General features: G+C 42.3%; 1 protein-coding gene across 1 annotated transcript in view; it reads left to right on the top strand.

Moving 5' to 3' along the window:
• Nucleotides 1-16,740, top strand: part of CTNNA1 (catenin alpha 1) — a 97,917-nt gene that overhangs the window by 7,406 nt on the left and 73,771 nt on the right. The window contains exons 2-7 of the mRNA XM_077312757.1: nt 216-322; nt 1,178-1,373; nt 4,018-4,184; nt 4,904-5,023; nt 7,017-7,283; nt 12,786-12,989. Coding sequence (XP_077168872.1) covers nt 218-322; nt 1,178-1,373; nt 4,018-4,184; nt 4,904-5,023; nt 7,017-7,283; nt 12,786-12,989 — 1,059 coding nt within the window. The 5' untranslated portion in view covers nt 216-217. The remainder of the gene's footprint in view (nt 1-215; nt 323-1,177; nt 1,374-4,017; nt 4,185-4,903; nt 5,024-7,016; nt 7,284-12,785; nt 12,990-16,740) is intronic.

Here is a 16,740-nt window from a genome sequence, read left to right as displayed (position 1 = left end):
TGTGTATTAGGGGGAAACTTTTTTTTTTTTTTGCTTCTATTCTTCTTGCAGGAGAAAACAGTAATTGACCTTGCCTTTTAAGTCAGAGGTTTGCAATCCTGTGCATACCTTTTTGGGGCAGTGATACTAATGTCTGAATTAACAAGCATAGGATTGTGCTTTGTGGAATGCTGTGATAGTGACAGTGAAATAACCAGATACTTCTATCTTCTCAGAGATGACTGCCATTAACACAGGAAACGTTAACTTCAAATGGGATCCCAAAAGCCTGGAGATAAGAACGCTGGCAGTGGAGAGATTGTTAGAACCTCTTGTTACTCAGGTAAAAAAAAACCCTACTTTTTATTTAATGTTTTGGCTCCACAATGTCTCATTGGGAGACTAATGGTTTTACTTGCATTTGTATCATTGGTCAGCAGTAGGAACCGCATTGTGCTTATCAAAGGTGTAATATAAGCTGTTAGGGAGTACAAAGGGTTCTTTGGTTGTAGATCATGTTGAAAAGGCATAGCAGCCAATTAATATGCACTTCTGCTCATGAAATACATGAAGGAAAAATGGAAGACTGTTCATGAGAAATTACTGGGATGTTGGATCGGGAGAGAGCTAGGAAAGAATAAGAGAAATTACTTCTGAGCATTTTTTAAAAGCAGCATGGAAGTGGGGAAGAATGCTGTATTAGAAAGCAAGTACAGGAGAACAGCAAAGAAGCAAGGTTGTGTAAGAAGATTACAAGTAGGAAAAAAAGGCATGAGTAAAGCAAACTGGAAGACTGAAATGGAGGTACAAGAGAAATGAAAACAAGATTTGCAGAGTTTACAGTTAGTTGTACAGTGCAGTCAAGTCCCTTGTTCCGGGAAGATAAGGTCGTATATTGGCCCTTACTTATCCAGCTGGGTCAGTGTGCAATGTGAGAATTCCATTGTCTCGGCACTTGCTTTCAAAACTTATGGATCGAATGACTGGCAAATGAAGTTCTCTAGTTTCTTATGAAACCTGAAACTCTAAGGATGCATTGAATGGTCCCACTTTTCCAGTCCGTTTCTCAAATTGTTTAAGCTCTTGACTGAAACTTTAAACAGTAAGCTCTGAATTCTGAAATATGCTGATATAGATTGATTAGTCAGGAACGCTTCCAATACATATGTGAAAAAAATGTTTGCTTTTTGTTTTCTAGGTTACAACCCTCGTCAATACTAGTAACAAGGGCCCTTCCAATAAAAAAAGAGGCCGTTCTAAAAAGGCACATGTTTTAGCTGCATCGGTTGAGCAAGCCACAGAGAACTTCTTGGAGAAAGGCGATAAAATTGCAAAAGAGAGCCAGTTTCTTAAAGAAGAGTTGGTGGCAGCTGTGGAAGATGTTCGCAAACAAGGTGTATATTATGACCTGGGAAAATCGTACTCTCATTTTTAAAAAAATGCTGCCATTGCCATTTAAAATAAGCATTTGTACCCTGCGACAGTAGCCTTTCAGAACTCAGTTTGTAAGGTTGAAACATTTCTTAACCCCCAAGCTTCTAAAACATGAATTCACTGACTTCAGAAGTTTTTAATTAGAGCTACTTGCCAAATGTGTAGTTCTTTGGCTCAGAAGAGTTACTTTAGAAGCTGGAAAAGCCATTTTTAAAATGAGATGAGGATCATACCTGCCAGATGGTTTTCTGGTGCTCCGAGCAGAAGAATAGTGGTTTTTTAAAATCCTACCTTTATTTGTTTGCACGTTAGGGAATGCTGCGGTGACAGAATTTGCCAAAAGGGAAGAGAAAGTTTGTAGATTTCTCCTCCAGTCTATATTCTTTCATGTTCTCTATGCATTCTGGGAACTCTCATGCCCAAAGCAACTCATCTGTTCTACTTAATATTTCTGGTAAGGCCTTGGAGGAAGAGCATGCCTCATGTTTTAAGTGCCACTCAGCACTTAACACCCACTCAGGGCAGCTGTCCCGCCCCTGAGTGCCTCCTCCTCCAACCAGCTTGCCTGTCTGTCCAGCGGCCAAACAATCACCTTCCATCCCACCCTCTCCTCCTTCCACTTCTCTATGAGGCTTGGAGGCTGCAGATCTCTGCTGCGTGAGAGCTGCCCCTGCCAGTAAGTTCCATAACTACCTGCAGCCTTTCCAGGTCCTGGGGGGAGGCCGTTCAGAGTCCCTCCACTCCGCCCCCCCCCCCCCCCAGTCTAGTGTCCATAGTTTTCCGGAATGCAACGGGCTTGGTCGTTATTATAACATATTTTGGTCATACTTCGCAGTGCCCTCTTTTCCCCTCCAAGAGCAAAGAAAGAACTAGAACAGCTTTTTCCCTTTTCTGCCACCACTACGTCATTTTTTGGCAACATAGCAGATGAATGGGGTGTTATAGGAAGAAGAAGAAGAAGAAGAAGAAGAAGAGTTGGTTCTTATATGCCGCTTTTCCCTACCCGAAGGAGGCTCAAAGCGGCTTACAGTCGCCTTCCCATTCCTCTCCCCACAACAGACACCCTGTGGGGTGGGTGAGGCTGAGAGAGCGCTGATATCACTGCCCGGTCAGAACAATTTTATCAGCGCCGTGGCGAGCCCAAGGTCACCCAGCTGGTTGCATGTGGGGGAGCGCAGAATCGAACCCGGCATGCCAGATTAGAAGTCCGCACTCCTAATCACTACACCAAACTGGCTCTTCCTAACCACTACACCAAACAGTTAGAATTTGTGACAGGCACCTAGAACCCCAAAGCATTCCATATATACCATAGTCCATCCTGTGGTATTCTGAGGTTTCTGTGCATTTGAATTTCTGTTTAAATAAAACATACTTTTGGGCTTCTTATCCTCAAATCGCTCAACTTGTTGGAACCTGAGAGAAGCCTGCCCATCTCTTTATTTGGAAGAAATGCCTTTCTAGAAAGTGAAAAATCCAGTATGTATGTTTTTCTTGAGGCTGGACTAGATCTTACAAGATGTGCCTTTTCAGGCCATACAGATATTTACATAATGATCTCAGAGGAAATATGCATAGTACTTGAAGTACTCGATTTGGGTATAATACAATTGAATGTTATTACTACCAAGCTTGGTTATACTAGTGATTGTAATGTGAATTAGTTAATAACTTGAATCTCTAAAGCTGAAATGAACGTTATAAAATGGGAAACATGACAGTTCTATCTAGTCCTTTGTTTTTAAAGGTCTCAGAGGCCTGATTCACACATGCAGGGAAATAAGGTGGTAATGAGGTGGCAGAGCCCTGAAGTGGTATAATGGAGTGGGATGCACTTCTTTAGTCTGCAGGAGGTGGATTTCAGCTTTGGATTTTCCTTTAGAAGAAGAGTTGGCTCTTATATGCTGCTTTTCTCTACCCGAAGGAGTCTCAAAGCGGCTTACAGTCGCCTTCCCTTTCCTCTCCCCACAACAGACACCCTGTGAGGTGGGTGAGGCTGAGAGAGCCCTGATATCACTGCTCGGTCAGAGCAGTTTTCTCAGTGCTGTGACTAGCCCAAGTCATCCAGCTGGTTGCATGTGGGGGAGCGTACATTCAAACCCAACTCGCCATATTAGAAGTCCGCACTCCTAACCACTACACCAAGCTGGCTTTTACATAAAAGCCACGTTCTAGTATCTGACAAAGAGAGCATTGATGCTTGAAACTTTACATACCAGAAATATTGTTGATCTTTAAGGTGCTACTGGACCTGCTCCATTCAAATGGAAAACTTGTAGGGTAGGGAGAGAGCTGCTGCCTCCTTTCCAGTTGCTGTTCTGGATTTTTGAGGGGCTCATCCTAGTATAGGCCATTGGACAACCTAAAGGCTCTGCTATTTCATTTTATTGAACATTTGAGCCAGCTCTTAATTTTCTAACATTAAGCAGTTAATATTTTCTAATGTCAAGTCATTAATATTTACTACCAATGTACTGATCAAGATTGATTTCATTATTGATACTGGTTTACAACTAATAGAAAGACAAACTCCCCCCCCCCCTCCAAGATCTCATAATAAATGTGCTCAGTAACCACTTCTTTGCTAACTTGGTGTGTGCACAGGAGACTTAATGAAGAGTGCCTCAGGGGAATTTGCCGATGACCCATGTTCGTCTGTGAAGCGAGGGAACATGGTGAGAGCAGCCCGTGCCCTCTTGTCAGCGGTTACCCGGCTGCTAATTTTGGCTGACATGGCAGATGTGTACAAGTTACTTGTTCAGCTAAAAGTCGTAAGTTGAAGCTCCATTTTTAATTTCTTGCCTGTGATCCTGTGGTGGGTTTATTATAGAACGAATCCTGATGTTTGAAGTGGGCTGGGATTGCCTGTGGACTTCCTGGAGGCATCAGTCTACTGTTGAAATGGGATGTCTGGATCTGATCCAGCAGGTCTGTTGCATTCCCCGGAGATCTGTCGCCATCTTTAATGGCTGTCAGGTTTCACAAAAGAAAATTTAAAAAGAGCCTATGCTTCTCAGTAACTGGATGTACTAACCATCTTGCTAAATTGTGGGTCAAATTCTGAGGAAAATTGAAAAGATTTGTGTGGGTTTCCCTTCCCCATGGCAAACCCCCCAAGAATCACACAGGTCCTGATATGTGATTTGGAGCCAGTTCCTGCTAATTGTTTGGTTCCCCCTGTGCCACAGCCTACGTCTTGGTCCCGCAAGTATTTTTCATGTAGTTCCTTACATAAACTACAGTGGACTTTTAATGAACTTGCTCTGTTCTTTAGGTTGAAACCCAGCGTCTAATTCTGTACTGCTTGAAAGATGGTAATGGTTTGCTGAAGTCTGTGCAATTTGCAATCAGTACTTTCCACTAAACTAACATGCCTCTAGGGAGAGGGTGGTAACAGTTCATGGTACTGCTTGAACACTTTTCCAGAATCTATTAAACTGTGAAACCTTCCCATTTTCTACCTAGTTTAAAACGCATCTTGATTTTCTAGGTAGAAGAAGGCATCCTGAAACTCAGAAATGCTGGTACTGAACAGGATTTAGGAATACAGTACAAAGCCCTTAAACCAGAGGTGGATAAACTTAATATAATGGCAGGCAAGAGACAACAGGTATAGTACAAATTGCACATCTTTTTTCATACTGGCTTGTAATGTTTGGACAGAACCCATGTTGGTCAATATTATAAAATGGAAGCTATTGATGAATTGGCAATTCATCATCAAGTGTTAAAGGCCATCTAAAATGTGATTTATATGGATAGCACACGTTAACTCTAGAAAGCATGTGGGCAAACTGCCCATAGGTGAATAATAAGTCTGGGGATTATGGAGAACAGAGAAAATTATATATGCAATGTAACCAAATATAATGTAAAATCTATATTGAAAATGAAAGCTTAACATGTAATAAAGGAATGATACAATTTAAACGTGGGAGGGCTGATTTCGCACTTGACGAATAATGTGCTTTCAGTCCACTTTGAAACTGGTTTTTATTGTGTGAAATGAAAATAATCCACTTGCAGATGGCTAGTAAAGTAGACTGAAAGTGCGCTATTCCGCACGTGTGAAAGGATGTGGTACAACTTCTGTGAGGGAAATGATGCAACAAAATATATACCTTTGGGGGAGTCTGCCAAGCAGCTGGTTGTTTCCTGGTTACTGTTATCAATAGAGTGATTTCTGAGGTTTTCAGTGATTATAGGGAACAGAAGGATTGAGAAATTGTTGCAACTGTAACCACTTTCACTAGTGTTTAGCTTAGAACTAGTGACATGAGGGCTTGGGACATAAGCCTTGTACAAATGGCCTCTTCCCGTATTCTGAATGTGTGGAGAGGCAAAGTAGGCACAGTCATGTTGGCCCATACTTTCCATGTTGTGAGCACGGCATCTGCTTACAGAAGCAGTGTCCATGTGAACTCTCCCTTTCCCTTCAACAACATTCAAAAACAGCATCCCCGTCACAGTGAAGAAGCATTTATATGAACACTATCTGTGCACATAGATACCATTCACACAAACCAGTAGAGGACAGGGTGGGGCCAGCATGTTTCTGCCAGCTCTCCTGCGCATTGAGTCAACATGAGGAGGGAGTTATGTGTAGAGGTATAGTGAACTTCAGCTTAATTGTTTGAAGTCTGTGGTAGGAGAATAAAAAAAACTCTCAGACTTATCAGTGATGATAATTACCTTGGATCCAGCAATGCTGAAGCATAAACAGAAATGATGCAGTTCTAATTGTGCAGGCCTGGTGCTTGCCTTCCAGGAGTGCAAATGCAGATACAGTAAGTTGGCTTAGTACAAGAAGAAGAGGAATAATAGTTGGTTTTGTTCCCTGCTTTTCATTTCCCAAAGGAATCTCAAAGCCTCCCCTTTCTCTCTCTGCAACAGACTCCTTGTGAGGGGCTGAGAGAGTTGCTTTGTGAGAACAGCTTTAACAGGACTGTGACTGGCTTAAGGTCTCCCTGCTGGCTGCACATGGAGAAGCAGGGAATCAAACGTGGCTATCCAGATTAGATACTGGCACTCTTTTACCATTACAGCATGCTGTAGCCTTTGATCAGTACAGAAAAACAGAGTGAGAATTCCAAAAAGAATGATGGAACTCGAATGATTCCAGAATTCCTCCAAAACAGTATTAGGTGCACCTGAATGCCAGCATTTATGCCCTTTTCAAAATCCAATAATATTGATTTTCTTAAAGTGCACATTTCCAGACCTGAATTCCTGTTCTTCTCATCAGAAGACCCAGCCTGTGCCACCACTACCCCTCCAGCATCATCAGTTTCCATAGCTGTACTTCAGCGGTTAGTCCAGTATGCTTGTAGCAAGGTCCTAACTTGTAGTGTGCTGGTGTCAAGGACTAGAGGAAAATATAATTTGGAGCATAGAAGCAAAGTCCTAGGATTTGGAATTTAAAACTGAACATTCAAGACTCGGTGGCTTCAAGCTGGCTGCTTTAGAGGCCATGTAGAACTTTTGTGCCTTCCATTGGAATGCTAGACCTCTGAAAAGTAGCAAAATGCAGTGTGCAGCTGTGTGGGAGTCTGAGCCGTTATTTCAGCAGGCATAATACTTTTATTTGAATGTATTCTCTGCAGGAATTAAAGGACATTGGTCATCGTGACCAGATGGCTGCAGCCAGAGGAATCCTTCAGAAAAACATCCCTATACTGTACACTGCTTCTCAAGCGTGCCTGCAACATCCCGATGTAGCTGCTTACAAAGCCAACAGGGACTTGATCTACAAGCAGTTGCAGCAGGCCGTTACAGGAATCTCTAATGCAGCCCAAGCAACAGCTTCGGAGGATTCGGTTCAGCAGCATGGCGGTGGGGGAGAGTTGGCTTATGCACTTAACAACTTTGATGTAAGTCTTGAATTTCACCAGGGGAAAAAATGTGCCCAGTAAATATTTAAGCCTTCTAAAGGGCAGCCGCCCTGACCTGGATAGGCCAGGCAAGCCCAGTCACGGACACTAAGCAGGGTCAGCCCTGGCCACTATTGGGCTAGGAGACCTCCAAGGAATAGCAGAGTTGTGATGTGGATGCAAGCAATGTCTCTTGCCTTGAAAACCCTATGAGCCACCAAAAGTCCACTGTGACTTGACCACACATAAACGCACAAAAAGGGGGAAGCCATAAACAATATACCCTATATATTCATGTAGAAGCCTAGTTTTTCAGCACCTTTTTTCACACTGAAAAAGCCCTCCTCGGCTTATACAGGGGTATATACGGTAATTGAACTAAACGCCTGCTCCAGCCAACCAGTCGTTGCTCTGGCAGTTTGTAGGACATCAGTGGTTTGACTGAAGGACTCTGGTCTTTTTCTTCCTTTTGCCTTCACTTCTTCCTCTTAATCACTTCTTTCAAGCTATTCTTTTGGTTTCCGTGGGTGAAAACCGGGGTACAAAAACCAGCAGCTATTCATCCTCTTGACTTTTCTGTATTTGTTGGGGGGGGGGGTGGGCTGGATGGGAGAGCCTGTGATGATGGAGCATTTCCCACCCTTGGCTTATATGCGAATCAGTAAGTTTGCCCAGATTTTGTGGTAAATTTAGGTGCCTTGACTTATCTGCGAGTCGGCTTATATGTAAGTATATACAATACCTAAAGCAGGGTGGTTCAGACCTCTGCAGATCATGTTGAAAACTTGTGAGCCAGCTCATTATTCGATGTCAAGATGTCTCTGGTTTTATTTCAGAACCTGAGTTTCCACTTTGAAAAGATGCTCGTAAGCACAAATTATTGAAACAGGGATTAAAGCATTCATAAATTTATAGATGGATGGACTGATCTTTTGCTTTAGGCAAGGCACATCTCTTGTTTTGAGAGGCTGCACTTGTCATATTCATGGAACTGTATCAGACAGGGGGGCTGTACAAAGTATAGCACACAGCTTTATTCTGAAAGGGTTTACAACCAAAGATTCCATACACACCAGGCAGCCTGCGAATAACCCTTAATTCTGGGCCCTTAATTCTGTGGTTTGTCGTAACTCCATGCTGCTTTCCCATAGGCTTCTGCTGCCTTACAGAATTCCCTCAAGACTTCCACATTTCTTTCAGTGCATTTTCCAAAGTCCGCTCTCTCTCCTGTCCTCAAGGTTTGCAATGAGCGCACCTTTGTCAGAATACAGCATCAGATTCCCTGTCCCATTTCCTGAAGGAAACAGGAGTTCTTTTTGATCCTAAGCCAAACTTCATCGTTTGGAAAATAATGAAAATTTCTGTCTGGCTTCCCCCCCCCCCACATCTCATTTTCCCATCACCAAGTTTAGGAGGGCAGGGCCCTTCATTCCTCCCTTGTGCAGTCATATAAGGCTTCTCCCTTTCCTTGGGAAGTACAGATTTTGGGCAAAATCTGGATGTTTGCTTAGTCACCTCCATAGGCTGCCTAGGACTTTTCCTGCCTCCCTGATAGTTCCTGCCAGCAGCCCAGTGTTACGAGGTTTTCCTCCAGCATCTCTCCCTGATACTTTTCTCCTCCCTCCTGTTCCTTGCTCTTTCAGTCCCTCAGGCGCTTGCTGCCACCACCCATTCTTTCCAGAAATCAGTACTAGAATATTGCTGCCAGCCTACATGGTGCTTTAACAGTGTAACAGAAGGGGAAGGAAAAGACAGGTTCCTACCTTGAGGCTGAATAAGTTCTTCTTTAATCTGCTGTTCAGTCCCATTACTTAACCTAGTCTTGGTCTCTGTGCTTCCCAGGCTGAATATTCTCTCCTGACGTACTGCCTTTGTCTCTTGTTTTCCCCTCCTCCAGCCACCCTTCCAACCATAAAACTTTGGGTAGGGGAACCAGTGTCATCTGAGCCAAATTGTAATCAACTATCAATTTTTTTACGCCATTAAGAACATGAAATATAGTATGCACCTTTAGCATAAATTTGTCCTTCATTAGATTTATGCAATGTAAAGCCATAAAAGCCTTCATTGGTAGCTCTTTTTTAAAGCTTAGCAATTCCCCTCAGAACTGTGGTAGTATTATTTCATCTAAATTCTCAGTGTTTCCACTGGATCTGCCTTTTAAGTAATCTGCAATCTCTGTTAAACCGGACATTTCTCTGTGCTCTAATCTAATAGAATATCCTTGACATAGAGAGACTTGAATGATTCAAGAATCTTGAGCAGGTTGGCCAGATTTATATTGGCAGAGTTGGATGAGGGAACAATAGCTGGACAGACCTTTTGAGGACAAAGAGTTCATAACAGCTGAATCAAAGGCCGAATTTGGAGAGAGTGATAAACTTTGTGGCCTGGCTAAATGCTGAGGGCACAGACTGAAATAAATGAGCAGATGATCACCACTCATATAATTGTTGACTTTCAATTGATTGGAGTAGTAAAGATGTTTGATTGGAGCAATAACAGAGTCTATTACATTTTTTTCCCTTTGCCCCAACAAATGCCTTAATTTGAACAGGAACAGTTCCAGTTGTAGCCAGCATTTGTCATAAAGCTGCCACTGGTGTGCTGTAAGATACCCAAGTATGTCATCTTCTTTGGGAAGAGGGTCTTGGCTAGGAAAAAAGCTTGAATATAAAGACCCCCAGTGTTGTAGTAAATAAAGAGTTTGTTTACCTAGGTTTGGAAACAGTATGTAGGCTTCAACATACTTTTGTTCCTACATACGCATTTTATATGAAAAACAAAGTAGCAGTGAACATATATGTTCAGTTAAATGATGGTCTCTTCAGTAGTTCAAAATGCTACAGCGCCAACATGGGATACACAGTGAAAAATTACCAACACAATAGAGAAAAACTGTGCCTGAAACAGGACAGTTTTAAATGCAATAAACAAACTTGCTTGTTGCCTTTTTCTTTATTTTGCTTATAGTGACACACAAAACTCTTCAGTTATTCACCATAACTACATTTACCTGATAAAATAAGCTATCATAAATCCATATTGAAGTATGTATCTTCAAATTGAAAGATCTACAGCTTTTGTAAGATGTTTTCCCCCAAGTTCTTCAAGGTTTTATGGGATTTCAGAATTCTTCCTTAGAGCTCAAAGAGGCTGCCATATAGTCGGAAAGAGATGATGATGATGATGATGCACACATTCCTTGAGGAGGATGGGAGATGAACAAACTAAACTCAACAAAATCTTTTGAACAACCTTGTCTTCCAGAGTGACTGCAGAGGACTTTTGTCCCCATATAAAACATTTTCCCCAACCAATTTTCTTTCCAATAGAGAAACTAAATTTTCCCAGCATTCTCTTGGGAGTTAGAATTGTCATGGATAATCTATGACATCCTAACAGTTTCTCTCAATGCCAGAGCAGGCTTACTGTAGACAGGTAAGCTGTCTATTCTTGGCATGTGCCCAGAGTAGTGAGAAGGCCATCAAATAGTTGAAATATTGACATAAAACGCATGAGGTCTGGCCCCAATTTCCCCCTCCTCCAATTAGATTTGTGTCATTTATTCCCATTTCCCGTAGTGCTCACTTATGAAGCTTCTTTTTTCCCCCTCTACTTTTCCTCATATCCTTGGTACTTTTCCCATCCGTACCTCCTTCACCATGAAAACGTCCTTGCAGAAACTTATTTTTGAAAAGGCTGGGGTTTTATCCTGTTAAGAGAAGTCCCTGGACAACAGATTTATTATTCATTCTCCAAGGAGCACAGGGCAACACATGGCCCTTTCCTGAGAACAATGGCATGAGGTTATGCTGACTGCTTCCGGATCAGCCAGAGCACAGGTTTGAACATGTGTCCTCCCCATCAGTTATCCTGTATTCCAACCACACTGGCTGTCCCCTGCTCCTTCTTGGCATGTCTGTTCCACAATCACACCTGAACTTGGTTTTTCTGTTTTGTGTAGATGGTAGCCACTGTTCTATATCCAGGGCTGCCAATTTTTCCAAGCCTGGCTCCAGGAACTGGCACTGCTTTGAAAGTTCTTAAAGGGCCAGGCATAGCTGTTGTACAATCTTACACTACAAAACATTGCATCAGGAACCTTTCAATTATAAATTAAATTAAATCTAGTCATAAAACACTGCTGGAGAAGCCTTAGCGTGGATCATTTCTTCTAGGCAGGGTATCTTGGTGGCTCTACATCTGTAGAGAAACCTCCCTCAGAAGGCCAGCTCTTTGCTTGATTCTATAGGTGACAATAAGACCAGTGTTCAGATTCCACCTTAGTATCCCCTTACTACCACTAAGATTCCACCTTGGTGAATGTGCATCTGCCTGATGATTTAGTGTTATTCCAACAACTCTGTGGCTTTATTGTAAATATCCTTGAGTATTTCATGTCAGAAAGAATAATGAGCTTTATAAGCAAATGAGATCAATACCCTGGGCTTGTTTCCCCTGAGACTTTGCACTTCAGCAGAACTCTCAGAATGCCTCCTTCCATGCATGCGTGCGTGTAAGCTGTACTGGCTGCAAGGCATTTTGAATTGGCAGCCCTGAAATGCTTGTGGAGTGGAAATAGGCAACTAGGTTTGAGCAGAAGGATGGGATTGGTTGGCGATGCTGCCAAGGCTTCTGACTTGGGCAGCTTCAGAGAGTCTTGATGGGTTGATTGGAGGGGCAAGGATGTCTAGGGGGCGTTTTTGTCGGTTAAAAGGTCATAGGGCTTATCCTCCCATTTCATATTTCCAATGAGATTTCTCCCGCATGAATTGTCAAAGCAGCTGAGGAGGGAACAGCAGATATTAGTTGGCTTGAATGAAGGTGTATGAATGGTTGAAACAGTGGCAAGGCTTTGGTGGGCCGTGTTTGTAATGGACTGTGACTGTGTGGATCTAATTAATACATATATATGCATGGGAGGCTTTGTAATATCACCCACCTTCCAGAACCTCATTGTTCAGCAGCCTCTCTAAGAGGAAGTTGGGTACAGCTGCATTATTTAATCTGTGCAGTTAACAAGAAGCACCTAAAACACTCTTGCATTAACAAACCATAGCTCTCATGGATGAAACCAGTCTTGTCAAGGAGCCATATTACATTTTTAAAAGGGGGAATCATTGAGGCATCTTGAATGTGCTCTGAACTGTGCTGATGCATACTAATTCAAAACACTGATACAAATGAAGGAACTAAGTTGGTGGCATTCTAAATATGGGTGTCTAGAACCCGCTAGATTTGGATTCTCTTCTCTGACTGAAATGCAAAATGCTTGTTTCTACTAAGACTCTGTTATTGTGGTGGGCCTCTCTAGATTAATTAAATGAATCTGAATAATTCCGGATACAGTTTGATGTAAATATTGCCAGCGTTGTGTATGTCAATACATGGTTGTTATAACCGTTAACGTTGCTTGGCAATTCAAAGGTAACGTTAATCACACTGGTCCATAGTAGTTACTCATTTATTAAGAGTTGAATCTCCTTTCTTTTTTGCCAGAAACAAATTATTGTGGATCCTTTGAACTTCAGCGAGGAGCGTTTTCGGCCTTCCCTGGAAGAGCGCCTGGAGAGCATCATTAGTGGTGCAGCCCTGATGGCTGATTCATCTTGCACACGTGATGACCGACGGGAGCGCATAGTAGCAGAGTGTAATGCTGTGCGACAAGCCTTGCAAGATCTCCTTTCAGAATACATGGGAAATGTGAGTAATCAAAATGCATGCATGGTTTTTTTAAAAATTAATGCGCACACCTGCGGGGTGTCAAGGAAAGCAGTGAAACAGTATGGCTTGAATTTAAATACATAATCTCTAAAAATATAATTGAAACAAGTGGGAACTTGTGATAATTGTGGAGGAGTGATCCCTGCTTGCTGTTGGCTTCAGCTCCTCCCCGCACCATTACTAGAAACCACTGCAGGCTCCCCCCGCATCAGCTCCATTGCCTGTATCTCCAGCTTGTCCCCATCCCTTACAGTGCCACCTGACCAGTCCTATTTCCAGACTCTCCACCCTGCAGCCACCTTCATTCCAGGCAAGCCCAGTGTTGTTCCCAGCCTTTGAGGGGAGATTTAAATCCCATGTTGCGTTTTCCAGTTTTCAGATTTTTCTATAGAACCCATTTGGACAAGGGTGGCCCTGATTCGCAGATTTAGATATCTGCAGATGGGGACCATCCTTGAGGAATAGATAAGTAGTGACATAATCCAGCACCTTATTTTTGACTGTGTTAATTAAAAATGCGAGCACTAATATCTAATTTACTGTAGATTACTTGACTTAATGGGTAGAAAGGATTTTTATGCTAAAAACATGTCTGGGTGACTTAATTTTGTTTCCTAGATTGCCCTTAGATTTGTTATTCTTATTGTTATTTATTTAATTTATAAGCTGCTCTCTCCGGTCAGGCTCATGGCAGTGTACAGTGATTATAGTGTAAGTTTCTGAGAAAAACAATAAACTTAAAAGAATAAAATAAAGCAATTTCCTCCTGCTCTGTTCGTTTTCCATTTCATGGCCTTTATCTTTTGTCTCACCAGCCATTGTTTGTGGTCAGAGGGGGGGGGGTTGAGATTAACTTGCCCCTGTCTTCACTGTGGTTGAATAATGCTGTTTTGCAAACCCTGGGAAAACTTTGCTAGTTCCGTCAGAGCCCAAGTTTCAGCCGGCAGCATATTCCACCAGGCTGGGGCCAGAGTCAAAAAGGCTCTGGCCCTTCTCAAGGCCAGGCACACTTCCTTAGGAACAGGGAGCATAAGAATTGGTGTTCGTTGATCTTCTGGGGGTATATGGGGAGAGGCAGTCCCTTAGATATGCAGAGCCAAGGAAAATTCTATCCAAGTCTTCTTCCTGCCTAAAGAAGAATGAAGACAGTGACTGAACAATTTTTTTGTTTGTTTCATTATTTTACTGTTAGTAATTCTTTAGGTTTTGTGGATGGGAGGTTTGGGGTGGGAGGTGAGGCCAAGGGCTTCAGGCTTTTTTATTATTCACTTGGTTTTATTATTATTATTAATCACTTGGTTTTATTATTATATTTTATTTCCTTCTGGTTTTGCAGCTTACAATTTGGAGATTTTTGTTACTTGTTGTTTGGGCTGGGGGGGGTGGTTGGTGAGACCAAGGGTCTCAAATCTTCCTTTCTCCCTTCCCCCCCTTTGGTGTTAGTCTTAGGGTTAAGTTCCTTCTGGTTTTGTGGCTAACAGTTGTTTTGTTTGATCCTGGTAGTAGGTTGTAAGATGTAGGAAGCCAAGTATTCCTTATTTCTGCTTTGGTTCTTTTGAACAGGTTTAAAACTTTGTTAACATTCATTTTTTGGTTCGTTTTGGGGAGAGGTTCTTCTTTATTTTTTTTAAGAATCTATTTTACTCTCTCTCTCATTCACCATCCTTTGTTTTGTTTTTTTACCTTGGGGAGGGTCAGACTTTGGTGCTTGTTCCCTTTGCTTTTTCCCCCTTTTCTTTATTTTCTTTTATTTTTGTTTTGGTCTTGTCTTTGTGTAGTTCAAGTTGGTTTATTTACAGTATAACAGCTAGCATCATAGTTCAGAGAAATATAAACATCTCGGTTCACAATATAAAATATATAATAGGTACAGTTTTGAGACTGTTTTAAAAGAGTAATTAAAATTTAGAAAATTTAAGAAATTTTGTTGAACAATTTTTAAGAAAGATTTTTAAGAAAGAAAGACTGGATCGAAAAATACAGTCTAAAATCTGTATAAATGGTCTTTGTGTATGGAGAGGCAATTGGTTTAGTCTCTTATTGCTTTCTTAAGACCATTTCCCCCCTGCTGGGCACTGGTCGGGTGGCACTGGGTTCTGCTAGTACATTGCACTGGTGTTGCTGTCCTTGCAGAAATCCTCCCCCCAGGTTTGACTGCAGTCCTGTTGAGTTTTGGCATTGCCACAGTGGCACTGGTTGCTAGGCACATTACACTGGTTCTTCTGACCTTGCAAAAATGCCCCCCCTCCCTCACGCACACAAGCTTTTCTTTCTACTGCAGAAACTCTCTGGGACATTCTGCTGGGCTTCTTGTGAATTTCCCCCACTGGAAACAATGGGGGAGGGGGGATGTTCTTTGGGTACCCATAGAAATGGACCCCCCCGTTCTAATCTTTTGAAACATGGGGTTTCCTTTGAGGAGAGGCTCTAGCAGCTGCACGGCAAATTTGATCTTTCTACCTGAACACCTCCCCCAGACTACTGAATATACCCTAGGATAGATTTTTCATTTACTTAAATGGTCCCCATAGGGTGTAATGGTTCTGAAAAAAACTGAGATTCCTGAACATTCCCAGATACCATACCCATACTGGGATTTGGAAATACTCGTAAATACAGATATTTTTGAAGTCCAGTATACCTGAATCCAAAATAACTCTTATTTTATCTACTACAGTTCTCAATCTTGGGATCCTGACCCCAATTGGGGTCACCTGGCCCCTTCTGCGGGGTCGCCAGGTTGGTGGCCTCGGCGGTGGCGGGTGGCGGTAGCAGGCAGCGGCTGGCAGCAGCAGAGCCATAGCTCTGGCTGCTTCCACACTGCCACCAGATTGTTGTGTGCCTGCACACATGCCCGCAAACACCTGTGCCTGCCACCCGTGTGCGGGGACACACTGCCCCCACCACCGCAGTTGGAGTTGCAGTGTTATGGCGATTGAGAACCACTGGTCTACTACATCTGATTTCAACTCTTTCCCTGTATCAATTTGATTGGTGTCAAACTTAAGCTTTAGACACTAGATGAACCCCTCCAAGCGCGCGCACACACACACACTGTGTTCTCCTGAATTGTGGTTCCCCTACCATTGCTTCTAATTACTGGCTGCTGTTTTATTCCTGGCATTGTTTTACTGTATATTCTCTTTGCTTTGATGATTTGAGATACTGTTTTATTAAACAGTGTGCTGCCTGTTGCTCTTAATTGTGCTCATTGTTTTCTGTTTTATTGATATGTTTCATAAGCTTTCTTGGGGATTTTTCAGTTGTGCAGATTATACATATATATTTTAAATAAAATAATTGCTAGTTTCTTCTCAGCAGTGTTAAATTGTTGTGGAATTTTTCGCCCTATATTGTGATAGCTCCATCAAAGTTTATGGGAGACCTGTTGCTGGGCCTTCAAAATGGAAAGTTTAAATCACGTGTAAAGACAACTTTCACATAATATCGTTGTGTAGCTGCTGTTCTGTATGATGCAGGGGATTGAGAGTCTAGCAGTAGAATGTCAACGGTTTGTGTAGTGCTGTGACAGCCCTGTGATATGAAGAAGCTGGTTCATGTCTGTGAAAGACAAGACAAGCATTCTGCCTGAGAACCGGTTGAATTAAGCAACTACTTGACAACATTCTTGGGAGATTGGATGCCGGAAATATTTGATAGGAAGTTTGTCCTTTTTTCAAAAACAACAAGCATCGTGTAAAAGAAAAACCCACAAGTGGGTGGGAAGTCT

The sequence above is a fragment of the Paroedura picta genome, chromosome 1, assembly GCF_049243985.1.
Source record: "Paroedura picta isolate Pp20150507F chromosome 1, Ppicta_v3.0, whole genome shotgun sequence".
NCBI lineage: Eukaryota > Metazoa > Chordata > Lepidosauria > Squamata > Gekkonidae > Paroedura > Paroedura picta.
Note: the sequence above shows the minus strand (reverse complement) of the source record. Positions and strands in the feature narration are given on the sequence as shown.